Genomic DNA, 26,798 nt, shown 5'->3' on the forward strand with positions numbered 1-26,798 from the left:
CATCTCAGAACCCATTAGTGGCCAAAGGGAGACGAGTGGCAAGTAGAGAATTCATGTGCCCTGACCCCTTTTAACAGCTCGTGTGCTGCCTGTTTGCGAGTGTTGGAAAAGCCATGTGGGCAGTTCTCAGCCCCACTTACCTCTGGAGTCCTTGATGCCCTGTTATCTTTAAGAACCACCAAACCATGTCAGGACCCTGGCTTAGCAGCTCCTCAGAGGCTGTTGCCCTGAGAGCTGTTGCCCCCAGAGTCCAAAGACATCAGAGTGTGTTGATTGGCCCAGAACTTTAAGTCACTAGGCACTTTTGCTACAGATAAATGTAGGCACGCAAAGAACAAATGGGGTTGATATCTGGTGCCGAGGATAGGGGGTGGAGGACAAAGAACAGAAGAAGCCAGGCGGGCTTTATCAACTCCACCATGCCTTTCCCCCGGCAGGCAGCACGGAGCCACCAGCCACTTGCCTCTTTACAGTTTTAACTAAAAGGAGCATTACAGAGGTGAATTAACATTTAAAAAGAATGTAAAAACTCAGAGCTGTTCTAATGATGATTAATGGAGAGCTATAAGGGGGCCTTGACCTGCCAGTGTCATTAAATGGATTGGCAGGTTTCTGAGCATTAATTATAAATAGCCACAGGAGTTCTCCCGCTTAACAGAATGATGATAAATCCAAGTCTCCGAGAGAGAAGGAGAAGAAAGGAAAGCAAAAAGGGGGAAAAAGTTTGCCTGTTTCTGTCTGCCCGGGTGAAGTGGGGAGAAGGCAGTGAGCAGAGGGAACGAGATAAATGATAAATTAGGCCCTGCCAGTCAATCACATTTCCTAAATGTTTTATGTCCCCAAAGCTATAAAAGCAATATTCCTTTCTGCCCTTATTGGAAGCATTTCTGTACGGCAATCACATCAGTTTCCTTGGGGATTTCAACTGAAATGTGCTTTGCCTTTTCTTTTTATATTTACTCTCCAGCCTGCGAACAAGGGAGGGTCAGAGCCCGCATACAAATGGGCAGGAGAGAGACCCAGTGACCAGGAGGGGCTGGCAGGGGGCCCTGGCTCCTCCACTGTGTCCACAGCAGAGGGCCGGCACCCCAGTTCCTGTCCTGGAATGGTCTCGTCCAGCGAGCAGGCGCCGTCCTGATAAGACCCGCAGTGAGGGCTCAACGCAAGCTTTACGGACTCCACACATGCCATGAGGGCAGGTGTGGGGTTGAGTCTGTTTTGCTCACTGCTGCCTGATCAGAACCTACAGCAGCGCCTGGCGCATCGTGGCGCCCTGCCAGTATTTGTTGAATCGGGGCATGAAGGAGGGAGAGATGAACTAGTTTATCTGTGACTAGAATGCACAGCAAGGACCTCTGGAGGGGCCACATCCAGTGCAGACACCTGAGCCCGGCAGAGCCTTGGGCGATGGGTGTTCAGGTCCTGGGCACAGCCACTGGCTCTTCTTATCCCTGGAATACGAGGGTTCCAGCTTCCCCCAGCCCGTTCTTTGAAAACTCACTCAGATTCCTTGCATTTTGGAGCAGGTAGGGGACCCAGGGAGGTGCAGAGACCGAGCCAGAGTCACTCAGGTAAGTGTGTGAGCTCCAGCATGGGTCCCTCCTAGAGTCCCCTCCCCTTCCCATCACCCTGCCTCTCTCCCGCTCCCCACCATGACTTCCAGATTGTTGGCAAAAGCAATCTCAGCCAACTGGCCCTGCACCTCTGCATCCCAGAATGCTGGAGCCTGGGGATGTGTGGGTCTCCCAGCTCGACGTGCCCAGTGCCTGGGTTTAGGTGATCACCTGTGGTGGAAGAGGGAGGCAGACAGGGAGAGATCAGGAGAAGAAATGAAAGGAAGAAGCCCAAGCTAGGATTTGGAAGAATGGGTCATCCCTGGATGATGTTATATATTTTGTGTGTCGTTACTTTTCAAGGCTTTCCCTTGCAAGTCATTATTTCGACTGATTAGAAAGTGGTATTGAAAGACCTGCTTCTCTGGTACCGTTTTCCTCACATCCTATTAGTTGCAATACAATTACAAAGAATACATCAATTCCTGGCCTGCCCGCCGCCGCTGCCAGAGCCGCCTATTAAAAAGCGGCCTTATTAATGGAATTGTACATCTAGGATTAATCGGCTTGCGTGGGCCATTTACATTTCTCATTCCACAAGCACTTTTGTTTGCTTAATAGGCTGAAGGAGGTAGGAAATGACACAACAAAAGCCTCTCCCAATTGCCACGGGTATCACTGGGGGATGTAATATCCCCTCCTCCTTTCATCCTGAAGTGCCGCCCAGGGATAAGATCTGGCGCATGCTGCTGGGGAGATGCGGGGCGGCAGCCAAAGCATGATCAGTGGGGAGGGGATTGCGGGGGGTGGGGGAGGCCTGGTCCAAGGAGGTGTGCAAGCTCTGGCGAAGGAGATAGAGTCAGAGACTCACATACAGGGAGGTAGGGGGTGAGGGAAGGTCCAGGAGAGCGGGATCCAGGCAGGGTGACCAGCTGCGGGCCCGGCATTCACGAGATGGATGTACCCTACCTTCACCACGAATGGCTCCTGCTCACCTGGTCGGCTCCCTCCGTCCACACGGTCCTCCATCATCACCCACCCATGGCTCAGGTGCTGTAGCTCAAGTCACTCCTCTCCTGGGCTGAGCAAAGCAGTTTCAACTGAGAGGGAGTGTGGGGCCAGTGGAGGAGGCCACACATGTCCTCTGCTCTTCCTTTCTTTCATTGCTTGGAGGCCTCAGGACTGACCGCTTGGGCTTCTCTCCAGGACTTTGGGGAGGAGAGTTGAGAGCATCACGGCAGAGTTCTTGAGTTCACTAGATTCCGAGAGCCCAGCTAAGAGGCTGCCGTCTGTAGCTGTGTCTGTTGAGCAGTCCCAGAGATACTGGCCACCTGAGTGGGCCAACATGACGGCAGGGGAGTGGTGCTGAGATGGAGCGAATGGAGTAGGGGTGGCCCAGTTCCCCCAGCTCCATCAGACTCTCTAGAGAATGTGGAAACTACACCCTTACCCAGGCAGGTGCAATTACCCCCGGCACATCCTGCCTACAGGGAGTTTCCCGGGACATCAGAGAGAGGTTAGGACACCCCAGGGAAAAGTCACTCAAAAATCGCAGACCTTGAACCTTTTCAGCAAACCCTGTCCCCAGAGAATCTGGCCTGTGCCGAGCAGAAGCAGGTCTGGGATGAGAGGGACATGCGGTATGTGGGTTCAGCACTGATGGGGCTTCAGCGTTGAGCCACAGAGGGGTCCAGTCTGGAGATGGACAGAGAGTGGACCTCCTCTCCGGGTGGAAGCCACACTTCCCAGCTGGGGCCAGGTGCCTACCTGCCCACCCTCTCCTCGTGTCCTCTCTTCCACTTGCTCTCACAGGCTTATCCTTTCAACAATGATGCTTTATTGAATTTGCTTCTCTTTTTGTCTCTGGCCAGCTGGCTTCCCCCATGACCCACGGAGGTCCGTGCAGGTCAAACATGATGGACAGCTGAGGCATATGAAGCCCCAGACTCCTTCCAAGCCAGGCGCTCTGGTCAGACAGAGGGCTCCGGTCTCCGATGGTGTTACCGTAGCAGCAGGGTCCATGATGGTGAAGCGCTGTAATATAGTATGACTTTGTGCCTTAATGAAATTTTTTCTAGACCACTAGGAAAAAAAGACTCCATTAACCACACTACAAAGGCCTCTACTTATTAGTATTTTAGAACAGTGGCACAACATTTCGTGAATCTAATTACTGCTGACAAATATGAAAATTGAAATCAAAGTTGAATTTTCAGCTACCGTGCCTCGTATGCCAGCCTTCTCTGACTCTGACTATTGCATCAATACATTTATTCTTCCAGTAGTTTCAGCAGAAGATGGGTGATTTTCCGTCTCCCTGCTGCTGCTCACTTCCCCCGCCCACCACCAGTCCCCACACCTTCCCCGGCTAGGACCCTCTGTATTTTGAAGCATTAAATCTGACATATTCATCTTGGTGGCCAGCCCAAGCTAACTAACTTCATGTTTACCTGTCACAGACGCAGCAATGGGCTAAGCTGAGAAAGCCTCTTCCCTCTACCCGTTTCTCCTCCCACCCCCAATCCTAGCCTTCTTTTTTTCAGATAAAAGTCATTTGACTGATTTCAAATTCCTCGTGATATCAGGACCAAAAAAAAAAAAGGGACTTGTCAACACCTTTCTTTCTTTCCCCTATTAAGCACACTGTAAAAATCAATGCCTTTGTCACTTCACTCTGCTTGCGAGAATGTTTAATGGATGTCAAGGGAGCTAATGATCGCTGGTAGAAAATTCATTTTAGATTTGCTATTTATAAAGTGCTCAGTGCTCAGGTGGGAAATTAACATGAGGCAAGGAGCCGGCTGGGTGGGGGAGGTGGGAGGCCAAGCGGGGCCCTGCCAGGCTGGCAGGCGCTTTGTGTGGGCGGCACCCAAGGGCTTCTTCGGGCAGAGGATGCTAGTGTCAGAGGTGCTGTGGGGCTTTGGTACAAAGAGCACAGGCTCCGGAAACATCCAGACCCCGTGATCTGACCTTTTGGAGCCAAAATTTTTGTCAGTGATAAAATCCTATCTTGCAAAACGCGGCTCACAAGTTGTAGAAAAGGATTAAATAAAATATTACACATAAAACATTCACTGGTGACTGGCACCGAGGACTGGGATGTGTTTGATAGATGTTTCATTTTTTTCCCCACAGCCCCAAAGGCCCAGGAGGGGACCGGGACAGGGGATGGTGAGCACAGAATTGCTCCAGGATCTGAAACTGGCCAGGGCTGCACTCGAAGACAAGCCTGCCGAAGAAGGACAAACCTGCCTCACCTGCCCATACCACGGCCCCCGCGTGAGCACAGTAGTCCCTGGTTCTCAGACTTCAAACAGTGAGCATCAGAGTCACCTGGAAGGGCTTCTTAAGCCACACAACAGCTGGGCCTCATTAGCTTCAGCATTTTGGAGGGTCTAGACCAGGGGTCCCCAATCCTCTGGGCATCAGGGACCGGTTTAAGGTAAGATAATTTTTCCATGGACCCAGGTGGGGGAGGGTGGTTTGGGGATGATTCAAAGCACATTACATTTATTCTGCTCTCCATTTCTATTATTATTACATCAGCTCCACCTCGGATCATCAGGCGTTAGATCCCGGAGATTGGGGACCCCTGGTCTAGAAGTCTGGGGTGGGGCTCCAGAACTAGCATTTCTGGCAAGTGCCCAGGTGGTGCTGACCACACTCAGAACCACAGTGATGGCCCTGCGAAGGGAACAGTTTCCTGAAAGACAGTGTGGAGCCACCGCCCAAAGGGCACCTCCTGAATGGCAAGTGGTCCCCGCCTGCCCGACCCCTGCCCCTCAAGCCAGTCTGGGACTCAGAAATGTCCAGCAAATCAGTGAAGGCCAGTTCAATTCCTCCCAAAGTTTACCTTGCTGGTGAAGCAGAAGAGCCAGGCGCTGGGTTCATGTTCTCGTTTGCATCAACACAAGCCAAGCCTCGGTCTCCCCTCTGGGTGGCTGGTGTCTCAGGGGCTGAGTGGGTCAGCCCCCAACCCTCCAGCCCTCCAAGGCTGTCTCAGTTGCACTTGGCATTCCAGGTCCAAAAGCTCTGGGCTGCCCCTCACCTTGCTTCTAGTCTCCTCTTCCTGGCCTTCCCTTGGACACTTCTCTGTGCTATTTGGATTAACTGCAAATCTCCTTTGATTACTCGCTGTGTTGAAACAGACATCCTGTTGCCACGTGTTTGATGACTGAGTCCCGGGGGAGTTCCTATTTGCAAGGCAGCCAGTTACGGTGCACTCGGCCTTACACATACTCCACGAGCTGCTAATTCATTGTCTAAGAAGTTGCTTTTCAGTTTTCTGATTTTTCAATAATAGGCTTCTCACCAAGCCCTTAAGCTCCAGAAATAAGCCTAAAACTACTTTTCCAGTCATTTACATAAACACCAGTGGATCGGGAAGGGAGAAAAACGGACTAGTTTTGCATGTTATTCCTAAGGCTCTGGAAGCCTCTATGGACAGCCTGTCAAGGCTGCAGGTCTGGAAAAGTGCGCTGGAAAGCGTGCGGCTCCCAGAAACCCTGACACCCCGGCAAATGATAAATCCTGAAATTTCTCCTGACGCCCTGGCTGCCGCTTTGCGGAGCTGGGCGGATATTCTGGGCACCAGCAAATTGTTCTGTCAGCACACGGCTCCCTCAGCTACATCCTGTTAGGAAGCCCGTCTTTCATCCCCCAGTCTCTGCACCACAGCCCCACCCTATGAGGCTGCATCTTGCCAGCTGGGGCAGGTAAACCAGTGGCTGCAGAAAAGCTGCCCAGAGGCAGGGCCCCGAGGGACGGAATTCGGTCTCCCTGCAGCTGGCCCCGCGTTCTGTTGTGGGATTGTGGGTTCGGGGGGTGGACCATAGTAGGTGCTCAGTTTGCTCAACTGAGAAGAGGGACTTCCTGGCACGTGGGCCACTTTGAACCACCATCTGTTTTTCTATTTCTCTTTCTTTCCCAAATGTGGATTTTATATATAATCCAATGAGCCAGAAAGAGAAGCCATCTCTTTTCTCCCCACTGCCAAACTACATACCTCCCCATTAAAAAGAAGAGAAGCCAAGAAAACTTTTACCTTTTAGACTCTTAATTCTGATCTGGCCATTTTCCTGAGGTCTAAGATGTATGGACAAGAGGCAGGTGTCTGATGAACATGGCACAAAACCAAGATGCCCCCTTCAATGTGAATTTCAGATCAACAGCAAATAAGTTTTAATATAAGTATGTGCTATGCATAATTAAAAGTTAGGCATTGCTTATCTGGAAATAAGTGGGGTGTCCTGGATTTTTATCTACTAAGGCTGGCAACCCAAAAGGAAATTCTTATTAGTTTACATATTCCTATTGACTTGCCTGGTGGCTCAGATGGTAAAGAATCCTCCTGCAATGCAGGAGACCTGGGTCCAATCCCCTGGTCAGGAAGATCTCCTAGAGAAGTGGTGGTTACGCACTCCAGTATTCTTGCCTGGAGAATCCCCATGGACAGAGGAGCCTGACGGGTTACAGTCCATGGGTTGCAAAGAGTCAGACACAACTGAGTGACTAACATTCATTCACTCACTATAGCTTTCGTACCGCCAAGTCTGCTTTGTCTGCAGGTTCTTTCCTAAGGTGGGAATATTCCAGAGAAACTGAGACCCTTCCCCTGAGGCCCCAGCAGGCCCCAGGGGAGTCCTTCCTTCCTATCAGAGTTCCTCACCTGTGCTGCACGACTGCCTGACGTCAGAGGTTCTCAACATTTAGGGTGACTCACCCATCTGAGGGGCTTCTCCAGACACAGGTAGCTGCCTTTTCAGAAAGCCCCAGACTTTCTGATTCAGGGACCAAGATTGGACCAGACATAATAGATGCCTGGGCTACAAGGCTGACTCCTAACAAGGAAACTGCCAAGAGGGATACTCTGTGGGTAGAATTGGTGAATCTGAGCAGATCTCAAAAACCCTTTGTTCTTCTTTTCCAGCCTTTTAAACTCTGTTCCTGGCTGTCTTCTGTCTGCCCCTCTCAACATTGGCACAAGTGTGTGCAGGCTTCACGGTGTTGACCTCTCCGTAAGGACATCCCTGGGCTGAGAGCTTTGCAGGGTCACTGCAATGTGGAAAGGCGTCAGCTCCCAGATCAGTGTGCAGGGTCAGTTTCCAGGGTCAGTTTCCAAGTCAGTGTGCAGGGTCAGTGTCTGGGTCAGTGGGGCTGGAGGGCAGCACGAGAAAGTCTCTGAGAGACAGAGAAGGACCCAGGCTGGGCAGAGGGGGAAGGGCTGCCTGTGCCAAGTTAAGGAACTTGGGCTTTATCTTGAGAGCTGCAGGCAGTTAATGGAGATTTTCAGTAAAGCACTCAAATGGCTAAATTTGTTTTTGTAGCAAGATAATCAGTAATGGGCAAGATGGAGGGATGCAGACTGGTATAGGAGACCCGTTCAGTGGCAACAGTAGTCCTGTGAGCAATGATGGCAGCCTGAGCTGGCACTGGAGACAAAGGGAAGGTCAGAAACAGAATGGAAGCCAGTGGTGAGAGACTGTGGTGGAGGAGGGGAGGGGAGGGGCGTGCACATGCCGTCATGGGGAGAAACAGCCACATGTTCCTTCTGAACACGTGCACTGTTCAGAAACCTCCTAGGGTCCCTGGCTTTACTTTTTCAGTATGAATGGAGAGACGAATTTCAGAAGATAATCCACATAAACATGAAAACTACATTTCAACAAAGTTTAAATATCCCATTTACAGTTGAGGTAAATAAAGCCTTTAGGGAAAAAACAAAACAAAACAAAAACCCTCAGTTACTAAAGGCAGAGTTAACAATGGAACTGCGATGAGAAAAGAAATTTTTGATTGGTGTGGAGATCAAGAAATATATTTTACATGGATAGGCTCTGCAAACTGTAAACGCAAAACTCTATCTCTGTAATTCCTTACAGAGTTCATGTGAGAACTGAGTTGGAGATGAGTTTTGACCGCATTTGGGATAAAGTCATGTATCTCCTCAACGATGGGGAAAGAGATGGAAAAGACGGTCAGAGTAGATCATATCGTATCTTACAAATTCGGAGAAAAGAGGATCAAAGCTAACATTTCACAGTAACATAAATGGAGCATGACATTTAAAAATTATGAATCACTATACTGTACACCTGTAACATATAATATTGTACTTCAACAATGCTTCAGTAAAAACAATAATAATAACAATAATTTTAAAATCCAGAGAAAAAAGAATGCCATGAGGAAAGGCGTGATTAATACTATGTGGAATCCCTCTGATTCTCTAGCCAGTTCTCTCCATCATTATTCACACAACTATTTTCAGTCCTTTTCTGTTTTCTGGGGAAAAAATAGCCAGCCTATACAGTTATAGGCATACACAGGAAATTTATATTCACGAGTGTGCACACATAAACCTACCATGGATTACACTCAGAGAAAATATGAGCTATCAGATGCAAACTTCTTCAACTTCCTGTCACTAAGTTTCAAAGTTTACCTGCATCCATACAGTACCACGGACTGCTAATCAGCTTTCGTTTTTCCATTTGTCTTTATTGTGGCAAAATACACATAAAATTTACCATTTCAACCACTTTCAAGTGTATGATTCTGTGGCATTAAGAACCTTCATGATGTTGTACAATCATAACCCCCATCTGTGTCCCCAGATCTCTCATCTTCCTAACAGAATCTCTGTACCCATGAAATAATAAACTCCCATTCCCACTCCTGGTAACTTCAATTCTACTTTTTGCCTATGAATTTCCTGTTCTAAGTACCTTATATAAGTTGCATCATACAATATTTGTCCTTTTGTGTCTGACATTTCACTTGGCATAATGTCTTCAAGGTTTTTCCATGTTGTCCAGGGGTCCCCAACCTTTTTAGCACCAGGAAGAAAGTGTTTGTTGAAAAGCAATTTTTCCACAGACCAGTTTGGGGTGGGGCATGGTATGGGGTTGATTCAACAGCATTACATTTATTGTGCACTTTATTTCCATTTCAGCTCCACCTCAGATCATCAGGCATTAGATCCCAGAGGCTGGGGACCCATGTTGTAGCCTGTGTCAGAATGTCACTCACTCATTTCCATAAGGCTGGATGACATCTCAGTGTATGTACAGACCACATGTTGCTTATCCATCCCTCCCTGGAAAGGCACTTGAGTTTCTTCCGCTTTTGGTTAATGTGAATAATGCTGCTGTGAACATTGGCGTGCAAATATCTGTTTGAGTGTCTTCTTTCAAATTTTGGGGGTATATACGCCTAGAAGTGAAACTGCTGGATCATATGGTAATTCCATTTTTAATTTTTTGAGGAACCGAGATTTTTTGATTATCCACGGTGACTGACCATTTTCCCTTCCCACCAGCAGTGCTGCTACTGCTGCTCCTGCTGCTGCGAAGTCCCTTCAGTCGTGTCCAACTCTGTGCGACCCCATAGACGGCAGCCCACCAGGCTCCCCCATCCCTGAGATTCTCCAGGCAAGAACACTGGAGTGGGTTGCCATTTCCTTCTCCAACGCATGAAAGTGAAAAGTGAAAGTGAAGTCGCTCAGTCGTGCCAGACTCTTAGCGACCCCATGGACTGCAGCCTACCCGGCTCCTCCATCCATGGGATTTTCCAGGCAAGAGTACTGGAGTGGGGTGCCATTGCCTTCTCCCACCAGCAGTGCACAAGTTTCCAATTCAGTTTCTCTATATTGTCACCATTTTTAAAAACTAAAAACCATCCTCATAGGTATTAAGTAGTATCAATTATGGTATTTGCATTTCCCTAAGGACCAGAGATGTTGCAAACCCATGGTTAGTTGCCGCAGAGTAAGTGGTAAGGCCTTAATCATGCACTTGTATGGGGGCCCCTCCGGTCCTTGTCAAGGGATGTTTAAACTCCTCCTTTCATAAGACATGAATTGGCTCCTAATATTCACCCTCCCCTTCTTCCATGGTCACAGGCCCATGAGTTTGCCTGGGCATGTGGTCCTCCAGAATGGATGGTACCTTGCCCACACTGCCTTGCATCTCAGTGTGCCCGAGTGACTAAGCTCTGGCCCAGGGCTTGTGAGGAAGGACATTCTGTGATGGCCTCAAGGGAGGGAGCATCCTTGGGAGATGGTCCGTGTGTGCATTCTGCCCCTTATTCTTTCTCCTCTTCCATCCCATGGCCTGGCACAAGGATGCTGCCCTCTTAGACCTTGTACACTGGATCCAAACCATGGGAAGGGTGGGGTCCCTGAGTGTCCCTGAGGCTGGGAACACTGCACCAGCCAGGTACACAGAGGGGTGGTTTTGTAGCCAGAGAGATAGACTTCTATCTTCTTTAAACCACTTTCACTGTGTGGTTGTCATTTCTGTCTGAACCCAAAGGTCATGGATATTTTCAAATATGTGGTTCCTTCCTTACTTTTAATAGTAATGATGCTGTTTTTTTCCTTCTCTGCAAGTCCCATTTTTCTTCCTATGCTCAAGATTTGCCCACCCAGCCCCACTTTCCTCCAGGGCCCTCACCTGGGTATCCACCTCCTATCTCCCCTCCACCCTCCCTTTACCAGCCCCGCCCACCAGCATTCAAATCTGTTTTCCAAAAGCAACAAACTTCTCTCCAACTACAACTCCCATGGGTGTCACAACTTTATCTCCCTTAAAAAAAAAAAAAACTTAAATAATCATCCACATGTTTTATTCTTATCCCACTTGATCCCTACACTATGTCTCCACCCCCAAAGACTGTTTTCCCAAGAGAATAGAAGATATTCTTGCCTCTAAGTCTGATCTTAGTTGATCCTCAGCAATATTGATGTGGTGGCTAAGGCTCCTGCCTGCCCCAAACACACATCCTCTAACCTCAATGTCATCACACTCTCCTGGTTTTTCTCTCATGCTCTGGCCCCTACTTGTCATTTTTTTCCCCAAGATCTCTTCCCTTCCTGATCCTTAAATCCTGGATGTCTGCCCCATTTCTCATCATCTCCCTTCCTGGGTAATCCATTGTGTCTGTGTCAAAGACCCTCTTTGTTCAAGCTCAGGTATCTTCCAGAGTTCCAGATTCATCCAGCTAACTTCATATCAGAGAGCTCTGTGTACAGCAATAAAACCATCGAGACCCAAATTGCTTTCGTCACACCCTCCCTAAAACCTGCCTGTGTCCTATTTACCCAGATATGAGAAGTCCTCTCCAATTTTGCTTTCTCGTGCATCATTGTTTTTTCTCTCCATCTCCAGGTCCTATCCTTTAAGTCAGCAGAGTCCCCACATTTTTGGCACTGACACTGGTTTTGTGGAAGACAAGTTTCCCATAGATGGGGGACAGTATATTTCAGGCAGCAATGTGAGCTATGGAGAGCAATGGGGAACTGAAGATGAAGCTTTGCTGTCTCTCCCATCACTCACCTCCTGCTGTGTGGCCAGTTCCTGACCAGCCATGGACCTTGGACAGGTAGCTGTCAGTGGCCTTGGGGGTTGGGGACCCCTGCTCTAAGTCCATGATGCTTGAATACCCACATCTCCTTGTCTCTGTCAGTCTCACCTGGTTAACTCATGCCTGCTTGGTTGCCACGTCCTCTAGTCTTTTAATTCATTCCCACACTGCAACTGGAGTAACATTTTAACATTTTTAAGTAACCTAAATAATGTTATTTATCAATTAACACTGCAAGCTTAATCATGCTGCTCTCTGGCACACAACCCTTTCTTCCCTCAGAATAAAATCTTTAGCAAGAACCATAAAGCCACTCAAGGTGTGACTTGTGACTACTTCTCTAACTGCACCCCTTGTCTTTCTACCTACAAGCTGCCTCCACCCCCGCTTTATCCCAGGAAACTACACCAACACACTCAGTCTAGCCAGATTGGTACCGGATTCCTAAATTCCTAGCATACTCTCCTATTTCTAGGATTTGGCATATGCCGATTCCTTTGCTTGTAATACTTCTATCTGCTCTTACTTGGTTGAATCTAGTAACATTTGTGTCTCAGCTTTAGCATCTCTTCCTTCTAGAAGAGTTCTCTGACCTGAAAAATCTCGATGTGGCAATGGCAAACAAGACTTGCTTTCATGCCAACACTTACCATGTTGTCTTGAATTGTTTTTCTTGACTGAATGTGAGAACTAGGACTTATTGTTTATGGCTAGCACACAGTAGGGTCTGAATAAATCACTATGGAGTAGTTGAACTAAAAATGTAAGTAAGAACTCCGCTATACTCTTGAATCTATGATTTTGCTGTTTTTTAATCATTCACCTTGGCGATGTGGACATGAAAGTTTATATCACTTGGAAATGACAGGAAACTAATGGTGACAGCTCATCAGAATACAAAAATAGCCTCAGTGGATTTAAATAATGGACCCACATGCAATGAAATTTCAAACACATAAAAGCAAGGATGGGAGAGGTCATGAATAACAGCAATTTAGACAGGGGAATGAGTGCAACTTCAATGAGCAATAGAGTGGAATATCTGAACAAGAAAAGAAATGAGTGTAATAATAAAGTGGCCTGATGTATAAAGTCCAAAGTGTAGTAGGCAATAACCCACTCCCCACTTTGCCAATCAAACTACAGCAGGAACAATCTGCTAATGTCTTTTAGTGACTCATCATCAAACTGGAACATTCTTAGAAGATAGCGATCACAATGATTAGTGGTTTAGAAGTTACACATGATAATGGTGATAAGGAACTAAGAATGTCAAGATAAGATAACTAGGGTCCATCACAGTCTTCTCTAGAAGGAAATTGGATCGCACAATATTACTGGTACTTTGAGTGGCTCTAACTCAAGTACGTCAAGGCTGTATATTGTCACCCTGCTTATTTAACTTCTATGCTGCGTACATCATGAGAAGTGCTGGGCTGGAAGAAGCACAAGCTGGAATCAAGATTGCTGGGAGAAATATCAATAACCTCAGATATGCAGATGACAACAGCCTTATGGCAGAAAATGAAGAGGAACTAAAAAGCCTCTTGATGAAAGTGAAAGAGGAGAGTGAAAAAGTTGGCTTAAAGTTCAACATTCAGAAAACTAAGATCATGTCATCTGGTCCCATCACTTCATGGGAAATAGATGGGGAAACAGTGTCAGACTTTATTTTGGGGGCTCCAAAATCACTGTAGATGGTGACTGCAGCCATGAAATTAAAAGATGCTTACTCCTTGGAAGGAAAGTGATGACCAACCTAGATAGTATATTGAAAAGCAGAGATATGACTTTGCCAAAAAAGGTCCGTCTAGTCAAGGCTATGGTTTTTCCAGTGGTCATGTATGGATGTGACCGTTGGACTGTGAGTGCCAAAGAATTGATGCTTTTGAACTGTGGTGTTGGAGAAGACTCTTGAGAGTCCCTTGGACTGCAAGGAGATCCGACCAGTCCATTCTGAAGGAGATCAGCCCTGGGACTTCTTTGGAAGGAATGATGCTGAAGCTGAAACTCCAATACTTTGGCCACCTCATGCGAAGAGTTGACTCATTGGAAAAGACTCTGATGCTGGGAGGAACTGGGGGCAGGAGGAAAAGGGGATGACAGAGGATGAGATGGCTGGATGGCATCACCGACTTGATGGACATGAGTTTGAGTAAACTCCGGGAGTTGGTGATGGACAGAAAGGCCTGGCATGCTGTGATTCATGGGGTTGCAAAGAGTCGGACACGACTGAGCGACTGAACTGAACTGAACTGGCGTAAGTCAGAAAGAGGCACATTTTTGCTCCATGTAGATTTACTAGGATTGTATTCAGCTACAAGTAATGGAATCCTAATTATATGGAAATATTTTCCATAAATAATAAGTGTGGAAATACATATTGCACAGCTGGCATGACTGCTATGTTATCTTGAACTTGGGGTCCTTCTGTTAGACGGAGCCATGTGAAATTGTTTCTATCCAACTATCTTTGATTTACTCAAACAGCAAATTCATTTAGTTCAACCTAAGAGCTTCCTGTTTTGCCATTCTGGTTGTAAGTGTTTTTTATTTATTTTTTATTTTTATTTTTTTTGCCTTTCTGTTTGCAGGTTGGTTCCTGGGCCCCCAGATAGTATGCCAGTCTCTCAGTCAAGAAAAGCTGTGGGAGTGGTAGGGTTCACAAAGCACAGGCTTCTTGAGTGCAGTCCTCAAACTGCCACCCAGGAAACTTCCGCCTGCTTTCCATTGGCCTGACTCACATGGCATGACTCCTCGGCTCTAAGCAAATCTCAGAGGTGCGTATTATAAACAAGCATACTGCTGTCCTGAACAAATTTAGAACACTGTGTATAAAGAGAAAGGGTAGAATTTATACTGAGCAGTACTTTCTTGCAGAGTTTATCTACTCTGAAATGGGGGCTGGTGTCAATTATTCTCAGCTGTATCTGCACTGAAAGTCCTAAGTGTTTCAAAGTAGAGATGACCTCACCCCATTCTGATCCATATACTGAGATTTTTTTGTGAGTTGAACCTGGGCGTCTAACAATCTCCACAGGTGATTCGGATAGACAGCCAGAACCAGGACCACAACTCAGACAGCATCTGCTCTCTGGGGGTCCTGGAGCTGGACCCAGGAATTAGTCAACATTATTCAGGTGGGAGACCAGGCAAATTCCAAAGTACCTCCCACAACTCTAGAAAGTCTGTGAAAAGTTTCCAGACTTGGTGATTAAACTATTTTAGCCTTGGATAAGGCTTCAGCAGTGCCAGAAAGTGATGAAAAAGTGGTGATAAGGCATTCAAATCCTTCTGTTAAGAAGTTTTGAGGAAGGAAAGAGAAATATAGAACGATTATTCTTGTTTTCAGAATTGACAAAACGGCTTATTGAACTACAGATGTCTTTGCATCACCAATTGCACTGAGAAAAAAGGCTGTCAATTAATCTTGCTGTGCCTGGGTCAGGTCTCCTCTGGCTGTTTAGAAGACAGTCAAATGCCCCCGGGGTAGGGAGTGGCGAAGGAGGAGGCAGAGTAGGTTTGAAGAAGTGGGTAAGAAGCACTTACTTCTTCACCTTCTCTAGATAAAGAAAACCCACCAGTCACTCTCCTCTTGTCTTAGGTCTGAGTTTCCCTTGCCCTCTGATGCCACCTCAGAGAGCAGCCCCCTCTTCCAGGCTTCTGACCAGCTGACCTCTAGAGGGACCAATTTCTGCTCTTGGGTGAGTTTAGCCAGGAAGAATGAGAGCTCATTTCCGCTACCTGTGTACCTATAACATCTGGTTTATGGCTGGTGATCGCCAGCAGGGGTGACTGATGTGTGTAGTTTCATATTCAGAGTCTCAAAGAGGTCTTGTCAGAGGAGGAGATGAGTTGAATCTGATAAACAGACTTCAGAAAAGGGTAAGTTCCAAGGTCAGGTTGTTGTGTGAACAGTATGACACAGTCATCGGAGAAGGAAGGGGTAATTATAGCTCACCCGGATTCTACAGGGTTCTCTGGCTCCTGATAAACCTAAGGGCACTTCTCTGTCTCTTTCTCTCCCCCTTCTGTTTTATCCATAAACACTGATCAGCTGTGTGCCAGGTACTAGGCTAGGTGCGCTGGCACACAGGCAGTCCCAGACCTCCAGGGGCTCACTGTCCACTGACAGAGACAGAGGTGTCAGCAGGGAACCACACAACTCGCAATAGATGCAAAGACCAAAGGAAGCGCCAGAGCCGTGGGGGGCAGAAAAGGAGGCAGTATGAGCTTCGGAGAGACGCTGAGCCGGGAGTTCTGTCTTCAATCATAGCAAGTTTTTGCCAGGTGGACAGGACAGCCATCAGTAGAGGGAGCAGGCACACACTTACCAGGAGGAAGCTGCAGCAAAGCCCTAGGAATTCAGGGAACCAGAGGACAAAGGGTTTGGAGAGAGGCTGGCACCCCCGGCTCATGCCTTTTCAGAGAGCAGAGATTTCATTTTATCTGGATTTAGAATCAGGTGAGGCTACATTCTATAATACTCAAAGCACACGGGGAAGAGATTTACCTTAAGAAGAAAACAGCATAACCAGAATAATTTTAGAAAGGGCCATCGGCATGCTTTCTATGAATGATGATACAGAAAACAGGAGAAAAGCTTGGAATATTTAACTTAGGGAGAAGGGGAGGGAATCGTGTTTTCAAATATTTGAAGAAAAGTCATGTCGAAGAAAAACCAGTCTCGTCCTGTGGGTAGTAGTATTAGCAGCACTCGTAATACTGTAGGTGATATTTATTGAGAGCTTATTGTGTGCCAGGCAGTGTTCTGAGCACTTTCTCTGCAGTAACTTATGTAATCTTTACACCAGCCTTAAACCTAAGTCTCAGAATTAGCTCTGTTTTGTACAAGAGGGAACTGAATTGCCCTCAGAGGTTGATTAAATCGCCAAAAGTTTCAGCCTAGAAAGTGGCAGAGCCAAAGCTTGGGCCCAGACCATCCAACGACTATGCTGTGTTTCCTCTCCAGATCGAGAACAAGGGGCTGGAATCAATAAGAGGACAGATTCTTCTCCTTTGTCTCCCTGTCTTCCTGATCAGTCAGATGCAGTAGCTCTGGAGAGAGGCAAGTTCCCCTACACTGGAGATAGAAGTGAGGGGACCACTGCAGCTGCACCACTGGGATGTTAGAGCTCCAACAGAGGGATTGAAATAAACCATCATGAAAGTCTCTCTGGGCCTGAGCTGGTTGTGACTCTGCCTGGCTGACACAGCAGTGGAAACACTTCGTGAGTTACCCAGGGACTGTACTTGGCACAAATCCGCACGGTAGCTCTGCTCCCTCTGTGCCGTCTGCTCCTGCTGACTCCATCAAAACAGGCATGCTTTCCCTCCTGCCTGCGCTGCAGGGTCTGACCTGGCTGGGAGGCAAGAGCCAGCCTCCCTCAGCCTAACACAGTAGCTGCCAAACTGCCATTGGGGTTCTGAGCACGGAGCCTTTGTTGCCAGTGAGAAGGAGAGAGATGGAAGCGGCAGGCTGGGTAGCCGGTTCCTGGGGAGTGAGCGGGAGTGGAGGCCAGGAGAGAGAGATGGAAATCTTCACACTTATGAATGGAGCTTCTGCCAAGACGCACCATCACTTAGCTCGTGCTAAATCAGGCTCCAACACATCCATTCTTGACCCACATTCGCACATTCCAAGGCTCCGGAATTTCTCCTATGGGATCGATCATTCTCATTCCTGAGTCCCCCTACCTGAAATGCTGTGGTCGTTTGTCCTTCCCTCCCACCTGAAGGATGCCTTCTAGACGAGAAACACAGGCACGTGTGGATACGTGATAGTGTGTATGATACAGTGTGCACTGTTTGTGTGCACACACACCATCACATGTTCCGACTGTGGTCGCCCGTCTGTGGCTGTTTATATTCTTAGTTTCCTGCAAACAGACACTGCTTCTGAATGTTTTCTCCTAGCACCACTACCTTTCAAGTACTAGACTCAGAAAGGCTATTTGCAGAATTGCAAAATGTGGGACGTGAAACTGGAAAATCTTTGAGTCTAACCGCTTAATTTTAGAAATGAAGTGACAGAGGCTCCTAGAAGGGATGTGCCTTATCCCAGGTTGGAGAAAGTTTTCTGATAACCAAAGAGGTATGGCTTTCAAACCTGGCCATAGGTTGGAACCTCTTAGAGAGCACGGGAAAATATCAGAACATCTCACAAAGAGATGCTGATGTAAGCGTTCTGGGATGGGGTCCAAGCGTTGGCATTTTTATAAAGCTCCTCAGGTGATTCCATGGTAGAACAAATTTGAGGACCATTGGCTTAGAAAATGGGAGTATTGCAAACAAAGGCACATTGCACCTGTCTCATGAGGACCTCCTAACAGTAGAGGCAGATTGCTCCAGGTTGCTTGACTTGAAGAATCGTGGATCCATGAGAAAGGTACTTACCTGTACTTCTACAGGGGAAATGCTAAGAAGAGTCACCAGCACTATGGAAATGCAGACAGAAGCAGCCAGGTGAGTAACCCCCCTAAAGTGTTCAGAGGGCAACCACAACACACACTGTGAGCAGAAGGGAAGCTCGATTCTCTTTGGGTGCATACAGCTGAAAACACAAGCTGACGACTGAAAAAAGGCTATGTCCCAACCACAGTTATAGCATCAGAGAGCAAATGAATGATGACGCTTGTCTGTCATTCTAGGAACCCTAAATCAGGGTGTGATGAGTGGGTAGCAGAGAAGGAAATGGCAACCCACTCCCGTATTCTGGCCTGGAAATTCCCATGAACAGAAAAGACTGGTGGGCTCAGTGAATGACTGAGCACACGAGTAGGTAGCAAAGAAAGGGTTCTCAGAAAGGAGGTCATCTTAAGTCCACCCTAAAATAGGAAACCCTCAGGGTCCCATGAACTGAACTTGCCTCACCCTGATCAGTTGCCTCAGCAAACCCCACCGTGCCTGCGTAAGCACCCCCACCCCTTGCTGTCTTTGGCCATCCAGTTCTCTGCAGAAGGCAGGGTATGAAGGCGTTGGACAGGCCACTGGCAGGGCTGGCAGTGGTGCCAAGAACCAGCCAATAACTTGAATGACAATGACAAGAGCCAGTGGTCACCAAGCCAGCACCTCACAGCAGCTTTTGCTGCCACGTGCCAAGGGAGGGAGAATCACACACCCTGAGCCCTTCCGGCCAGGAGTCACAATGGAGCAACAGAGGTAGCACCTCTGACGTGATGAACCCAGAGCCTGGCTGCGCTTGCTCTCCCACGCTCCCTATCTAAAAACAAGCCTCCAGGATTGGTGTGCTCTTGCCACCCGTCGTAATATGCACAGGCAACTGTGCAAAAGACTATGCCACCCAGCACCCCTCCACCCCTACTTCTGATATTCCTGCTGGTTCTTCCCAACGTGATTAAAAAGGATGACAAATCAAATCAAATCTGGGGATTGTACTCTAGTTGGTTTGGTCACTGATATATTCCCAGCACCTACAACAATGCAGGGAACATAATAGGAACTCAATAAACACTCGCCAGGTGACTGAACCAATGCACAAGTAAACAACCAGATCTAGTCTGTGTTGAATTGGATTTTGGTGACACCACCAAGATGAAGCCAAGGAGGCACCGCTGGAGAGTGAATTTGAATGAGCTACTGAAGCCAAAACCAGTCCATCTTTTGAACAGTCCTTTATTACTGTAAAGGGCAATACTCTTCAAGAAGCCAAAAAAAAAAAAAATCAAATTCAGTAACCTAAGATGTCGTTAGTAACAGAGCTGAAGAATGTGTTTTCCAATATTTGGTTTCTCAGCTTGACAGTCTCTCTTGAAATACTCTTTTCTCAGCAATGGAAATGTGAAGCGCTGTTGGTTTGTTTTGCAGTTTGCAAATGACTTACAGAGCTCTTCTGGCAGAGTTTCTGTTTTTCTTCTTGCAAATAAACAAAAGGCCATTTCTCTAATATGACTTAAGCGGGGGAGATTCTGTGATCTCCTGTCTTGGTTTGGGAAGGAAGAGAAAAGGAGGGGCAAGCAGAAAGATGAGGGAAGAAACTGGAACAAGTAGGGGGTACAAGTGGAACAGAAGCAGGAAAGAGGCAAAGGGAAAAGGGATGTGGAACCCTGGGGTATCAGACACGCAGCAGCTGAGGACGCTGCCTTCAGTGGGATCGCAGCTAACCTTACGGACATGAACTCCCCACTGGTTCCTTGGTCCCCCCCCCGCACCACCATTGCAGTCTATCAGCTGGGCTCCTGTGACCTGGGAGGACAGACCCCCCTCCCCCCTCTCCTAGGCAAGCCTACATGAGGCAGAGCAGCCCCTACCAGCTTGACCCAGATCTGTCAGCTGATCAATTATTTTTCCCACGGAGGAGAAGGAAAAATGAAAGGAAGAAAGAATAAGGGACCACGAGAAACAGAAAAGGGAGGGCAGAGAAGAGGGGGAGAGGGGACAGAAAGAGGGAGGGAGGGAGAAGAGGGGAGAGAGGAAGGAAAGGGACGGTGGAGGGAACGCGCACATCTCTTCTACAGACGCTCCCGCAAGTTTAAGCTGCCATAGCAAGGGCAGGCTCAGTTCAGAAGGTTGCAGAAACACACACACATAAATACATAAAACATAAGCTCTAGAGGTTGCTGAACAAAATCAGTCAAAGCAGAGGATGGGGGCCTCTTCTTTCCACCCTTTGCCAGTCCAGCTTGCATCTGATTTTTACTCTCTGAAACTCCTGGTTCCTCCCATATCCCCTCCCCCAGGGCCCCGCCCCTCTGCCATGGGCCCCGCCCCCTGACACCTCCTGGCTAAAGTCTTCCTCCTACTAGGAAAGGGTGAGGAGGCGTGGTCCTGCGTGTTTCCTCTAAATCCCCTCTGGTCCTCTTCCACCGCGCACCCTCTAAGAGAAGGAGGGCCGAGCCACCCCGGAGGATGTGGTACCCAAGACTCCATCGTACCTGCAGGCCATCGATTACCTTATTTTTGCATGTTTTCATTTTTTATGTGTAATTAGTTTTATTGAATTTCAAATGACTACAGACATAAAGTAAACATGTAACAAGCCAGTAGAGCAGAAAGGAAAGGAGCTGCGTAAATACCAGCAGGCTCAGCGTGGAGCTCCACTTAGCACCACATGTTTGCTGCGTTACAAGCATTAATGAGTCTTTACAACCCTTGGGGGAGTTGCTCCCCGGCCTGGCAGACAGGTGGGGAGACTTCCCAGAGGGAAGTATCGTCACCTACGGAAGTCATGGGGAACTTTGTGTTCGGATGTACCTGCTCCCCACCCAGCTGTGCTCAGGCCACCTGAAGCGATTGGAAATCAGTCAGACAGGCACGCCCATTACAGTGTTTGAAGGGTCCATAGGACCTCTGCTGAGGTTAAATATAAAGCAAAGTGGGGTTTTTTTGGGTTTTTTTTGTTTTTTTTTTTTACACCTTCATCTTTCTAGTTGATGGGCAGGAGCAGGCCATGAGCTCCAGACATAAAATATCTGGAACAGAGACAAATCCTCGACACAATCATCCTCTCCGAAGTGTTTCCACCATAAGGAGAGAGTGACAGCATCGCACATCATTCTTCCAGCATCTTCTTACATATGCAGGAATCACCTGTCCTGCAGGTCACCCCTTCTTAGGATGTCCAGAGAGCACACCTCATCCCGAGGGATAAAACATGGCTGAAGCCAACACTGGTGTGACCCATCCATGACAAGCAGCTGGCCCCAGCCTGGGTTGCTGCACCTCAGGGCTGCCAGGGAGCAGGGGCAGATCCTCAGGGAGCTGCTAGGGACAGTGCCCTTGGAGCACTCAAGCAGGGAACAAGGAGAGGCCCTCCAGGGACACAGCTCCGCACCCTTCAGCCCCGTGCCACAAGAGAGGCCACTGAGAAACCACGGAAGTCAGGGGGAGAGGCCACAGCTGCGGAAAAGGGTTTCCAGGGCTCACTTCGGCTTTAAAAGTGATGAAAGGGAAGAGCCAGCCCTAGGACTAGCCTGAAACTGCCACCCGAGAGCCCACCTGGCTGGGACTCTGCGCCCACCTCCATCCAATGCCCGGAGGGCAGTCCCAGGGTGTGAAGAGTGGAGGGAAGCTGCAGTTCTTATGCACTCCACGACTTGCCCGTGGCCCCCCTGCCTCCCCCATTGGAAGCTCCAAGTCTGGCAGCTGGCGTTCACTTTATGAAGCTCCTCTGTCATCTCCCCTTAATTTTTTTTTTGGCCATGCTTCCAAGTGCCCACAATGCTTACTTACATCAGGCCCAGGAGCCCATCTCCCCAAACCGATTTTTCACTCTGCCAGTAAACATTGTTATGGTCTCATCTGTCACCCCCACTCCCCCCATCTCAGAAGCGTTGCCCAGCTCAGGCTGCGGCTGGCACCCAAGTGTTTGCTGTGAGTGGCAGGAACTTGGCCGATCCGCCCAGCTGAACCGTGTCCGTGTCGCCGGCGCTCAGAGAAAGAGAGGTGAACCCAGCTCCATTTCCTCTCCCTTCCCCTCTGCCCTGCTGCTGTGTATGTGGGCAGGTAGTTGACATGGGATGTGAGTGAGGAGATGAGAGAAAATGAGAAAGGTAAGACAGGAATCTAGCCCAGCTCCTGGGAAGGTGTTGAAAGGAGCATTAATCCTTCGAAGGAGAAATGGTCGGGTTTCTGGAAAGAGAGAAGATGCCGTACACCAGCCATTCCTCTCTGAGCCTCTCCGTGGCAGGAGGTGGGCGGTGAGCTGAAAAGGACAGCGCCTCATCCAGGAGCTTCTCTGGCTCCAGGGCCGAGGAGGAGCTCTGGCTAATCAACCCCAGAGCGTCTTAGGGCCAGAGCCCCTGGGCGCTAATCACCCCTACCCTCTCCCTATCACTAATCAGGGCTGACTCCCTCCTCCTCTAAGCTGGATCATGGTGGCTGTGGAATGGGGTGAGGAGCAGGTCAGGGAGGGGTCCATCAACCACCCCTAGCCCCCAACACCTTTTCAAGAAGGCAAGAAGCCCAGGAAGTAAGGGCTCTAGGAAGAGCCAGCCTAAAACAAAAACAGAGAAGAAAAAAATTGCCTTAGAATGTGTACTGCATTCTAACTAGTCCCACCGGGTCAAGGCAATAGGGGTGGGTTATTGCAGGCAAGACCTGGCTGCCTGAGTAATTCTGTGAGTTTGATAAGAGGTAACTGGCCCACCCCAGCTCCCATGCCCTGAAAGAGAAAACACACATCACCTTGGCTGGTCCAACTGCCACGTGGCTCGAGAGGGTGGGGGGTGGGTCTTGGGGGTCACTTTGCCTTAAAATTGGGCAGCCCAGTTCTTTTCTGACACATCGAAGCCTATTGAAAGCTGGTTCGAGGTGGATAGTGCAAGTAAGGCCATGATTCGTCTTAGGAAATTCAGGATTTGGTAGAATGTGAGGAGGGCTGGGGTAACCCAGTCACCCTTATCCCCACCCAAGATGGCAACAAGAGTGTACAATCAGAATTCCCTGGGGGGAGAACTTCGCACCCCCACTTTCTTCTCATCGGTTCGGGAATGATTCAAAGTATGAGCAAATATTATGCTTCCCTGCATTTATTTCTGATGAAAAAAAAAATCACGTATGCTAATTTATATGTAAATCCAGTATGGCCCTGGGGCTCCTGGCAAGCTGCCAGTGGGGCTGTGGATGGTGGAATTTTGGCAATTGTCTCCAGTCGGAGGTTAAAATGGAAGAGACTCAGACCTCAGGACGGATGGAAATGATGGAGGTCTTGGGACCTTCCCTGTCCCTTCCTCCGGACCCCTGACTCCACCCTGCCCCCATTTGGTTTACATTTCTGGGTTACATGATGGAAGCTGTTACTGGAGGTTGCCTGGCTCTGGGCTCAGTTTCCCCAGTGCCAGAGTTGGGGCCCTGATCTCACTGGGTGAGCCCCTGTTCACCCAAGTACAAGCAGGGGTGCGCGTGAACACACACACACACACACACACACACACACACACACGCATGCTGCCTCTGCTCCATGTTATATAAGAGGAGTCAGTCAGGGCTGCCTCCACGTGGCCTCCTTCACGCTCACACCCACTGCCCCGTGGGGGAGGAGGGACACCCTGAGGCCCGTGCTCCCCACCCCCAAGGCTGGGAGCTGCAGGGCAAGGAGATCCCATACGATGGACTTCCTTGCATCCTTGCGGAGCCCTCCAGGGTCCCCTTCCCCGCTCTTTGAGCCCCAGCCGAGGGTTCGCAGGCATTTGATCCTTCCCAGCCTGGTCCTTCTGCCCACCTCCTGTGGGTCTGTGTGGACGCCTCTGCAACTCCGGCAAGGGGAGTCCCCAAAGACCACCCTCAGGGGGAACTCAAGGGACTAGTGACGGGGACCGCAAGAGCCCGGTACTGCAGTGGGGAAGGGAACCGGATGGGTGGGACTCCCCAGCCTTCTCCACCCCCGCCCACCGGGAGCCAACTTTCCTCTGGGGACGCAGCAGCCAGCACTGAGCTCCCAAGTGGGCTCCTGTGGGAGGCGGAGCTGGGCCACCCACCAGGGAAAGTTTCTCTGCCCACCTCAGTCACTGAGAACGCAGGGGTCTTAGGCGCACACCAGATCCTCAAAGGACAGGGCGGGCGGGGTGAGCAGGTGGGCAGGGAAAGCGGCTGCTGGGAGGTGGGAGCCTGCTGGGAGGTGGGAGCTGGGACAGAGCGCTGGGCCCCCCCAACCTCCGGTGCAGCGAGGGGAGTCCAGGTTGAAGTGGATTCCCACCCACCCCCAGCACAGCAGGACCACAACTCGGCAAGCCCGGCCCTGACTGCAGCCCAGAGGGCTCGGCTTCCCAGAGAAAGAAACAACGTTAGCATTCGACTCCTACCGCCTCTCTCCCTTCAACTTAGGACAGCTTTCCGGAATCTCAGAGCCTGCTTGCTCCCGCAGCCTCTTCTCTGCTTTTTAACCAACCCCCGCTGCTCTCCTCCACAAACACACCCCCAAACACACAGAAAACTAACCCGGCTGCCCAGCTCCGCTGCAGACTGATTCAGCCCTCAGAGCTGGCTTTCTGACCACAAAGCGTAGTTACCTGATTATGCCTAGCCTGCATTTTCCATTTGCTCCTTGCAGAAGCTTTGCAAGTTTACTGGTGGATAGATATTTAAAGTTTCCTCTCGAAATTTCTTCCCAGTACCACAAGCAACGCATTAGCTTCCCCGCCGCCCTCCGAATCCTTAATTCCCCGGCTTCCATGTGTCTCCATCCATCGTGTGTGTGCAAGAATGTACAGACAGCCAGGGGACCAGCACACAGCCACGTTACCAAACAGGAGCCCCAGACACACTTTACTTATGTACATACATCCCCCGCCCGTTCCCCTAGCAGCCAGAATCGATCAATACCCTTACAGCCTGGGAGGGAGGAGAACGTCCCAGCCATGCTGCTGGAACGCGAGCGAACGCTCTCTCCTCCACCTGCAAACCATACAGCAGAGCCGACTCGGAGAGTCTGCGAATCACCCACAGCACACTGTACAATTCCTGGGTCGGCTGCAGGCAGATCAATAGCAAGCTCTTACCTTGAAAGAGAAACAGAGCAGCCAGCGCCGTGAAGATTGCCCAAGAGATAGAATTGTGCATTTTTGCCTGGATGGTTTTCATGATTTTTTTTTCTTCTTTTTCTTCTTTTTTGTCAGGTTCGGTTTTCTCTTTCTTTCTTTCCTGACAGATTGCGTTGCTCTCGAGCTGGTGGAAGGAGGTTTAAATCCACTGTTTTGCTGAAGGACACCACAAGAAAGCCAAGGATGGGAGAGTGTGACTTCTCAGTAATTATCTCTCTTCATACTCTGGCACTGAGACACATCGTACAATCTGGCCCTGGACAGCCCTCCTACGAGCTGCAATCATTGGTTCTAATCCAAGGATTGACAGAGCTACAACACACGCGCGCGGGCACACACGCGCGCGCACACACACACACTCAGGAATCATTTACTGGGCAAATCAGGCTAGCTGATTAAAGAGACAGGAGCCTGGAGAGATGGCATGATAAATGTCACTTTGGCCCTTCTATATTGCCTTCATTTTTTAAACTGACAGTCTCAGAGCCCCAAACATCAAAAAATCCCTTTCCTCTGGCATTCCCTGGCCTCCTGAACTCAGATTCCCTTTACACTGGAAAAATCCCATAGCCAGCCACTGCTTACTAGAAATTTTAAAGGGACATTTTCATGCTTGGTGAAACTCGCAAAGATGAGTCAAATTTCATTTGCTGGTATTTATTTTCCTCTCCGATGAAAATATCATTCAGTGACAGATTTTCTCTCTCTCTCTCATCTTTCACCTTTTCCAATCAATCTCCTATTTCATTGCTTGGAAAATAGTAAATAACTTTTTATTTTCTTCTCCTGTCACTCCTGTTTCAGAATACCAGCATTACACCTATATTTCATTCACTTATTTCCTGAAGTCATCCATGTGCATATGATAACATGAAAAGGGAGAGGGGTCCTGAGATTTGAGGACTGCAGTCTGCACATGAAGAAGCTTCTCCAAGAGGGAGCAGGGGAGGAGTTTATTCTGTGTGTCTCGGGCAACCTACATGCATGGCAACGAATAATGTAAGTGCTTGGAGCTTATTTAAACTGCAGCAAGACAGACTTAGGTTAGACATGCTGATGAACTTTCCAGATATAGACTTTGTGTGTGGTTACCAAACGTCCTCAGAGAGCTGCAGATATGCACGTCCTTAATGATGGATACACTATAACTCGGACAGAGATAATCTAACAGATGTGAGGACTTTTTGAGAGATCGTCTAAGGGCCATGAAAATTGACCATCTAGTTTGTGGTTTTTCTCTTATTGGAAGCAATTTTTATAATGTGAACAAAAATTCTGGAAAACTTAGCTGGTTCTCATCACCTTCCTTAGCTGATTCTGATATATCTGGTACCATCATGATGCCTCAACCCACATATTTTTGAAATGCTTCTTTCAGATT

The 26,798-nt window shown here is 48.7% G+C and overlaps 1 protein-coding gene and 1 pseudogene across 4 annotated transcripts in view; both read right to left on the reverse strand.

The window, feature by feature from the left end:
• The window catches only part of NTM (neurotrimin), a 964,639-nt gene extending 938,882 nt beyond the window's left edge, over positions 1 to 25,757 (reverse strand). Inside the window, exon 1 of one of the 4 annotated variants that reach the window (XM_024987209.2) lies at positions 25,376 to 25,757. In XM_024987209.2, the coding sequence (XP_024842977.1) occupies positions 25,376 to 25,457 (82 nt within the window). In that variant the 5' untranslated portion in view covers positions 25,458 to 25,757. The remainder of the gene's footprint in view (positions 1 to 25,375) is intronic. The other 3 variants (XM_005226852.5, XM_024987210.2, XM_010820973.4) reach the window with 3 other exon arrangements.
• LOC112444975 (uncharacterized) lies at positions 10,296 to 10,410 on the reverse strand (annotated as a pseudogene).
• Positions 25,758 to 26,798: the final 1,041 nt, after the last annotated feature.

The sequence above is a fragment of the Bos taurus genome, chromosome 29 (genome assembly GCF_002263795.3).
Source record: "Bos taurus isolate L1 Dominette 01449 registration number 42190680 breed Hereford chromosome 29, ARS-UCD2.0, whole genome shotgun sequence".
In the NCBI taxonomy this organism is placed as follows: Eukaryota; Metazoa; Chordata; class Mammalia; order Artiodactyla; family Bovidae; genus Bos; species Bos taurus.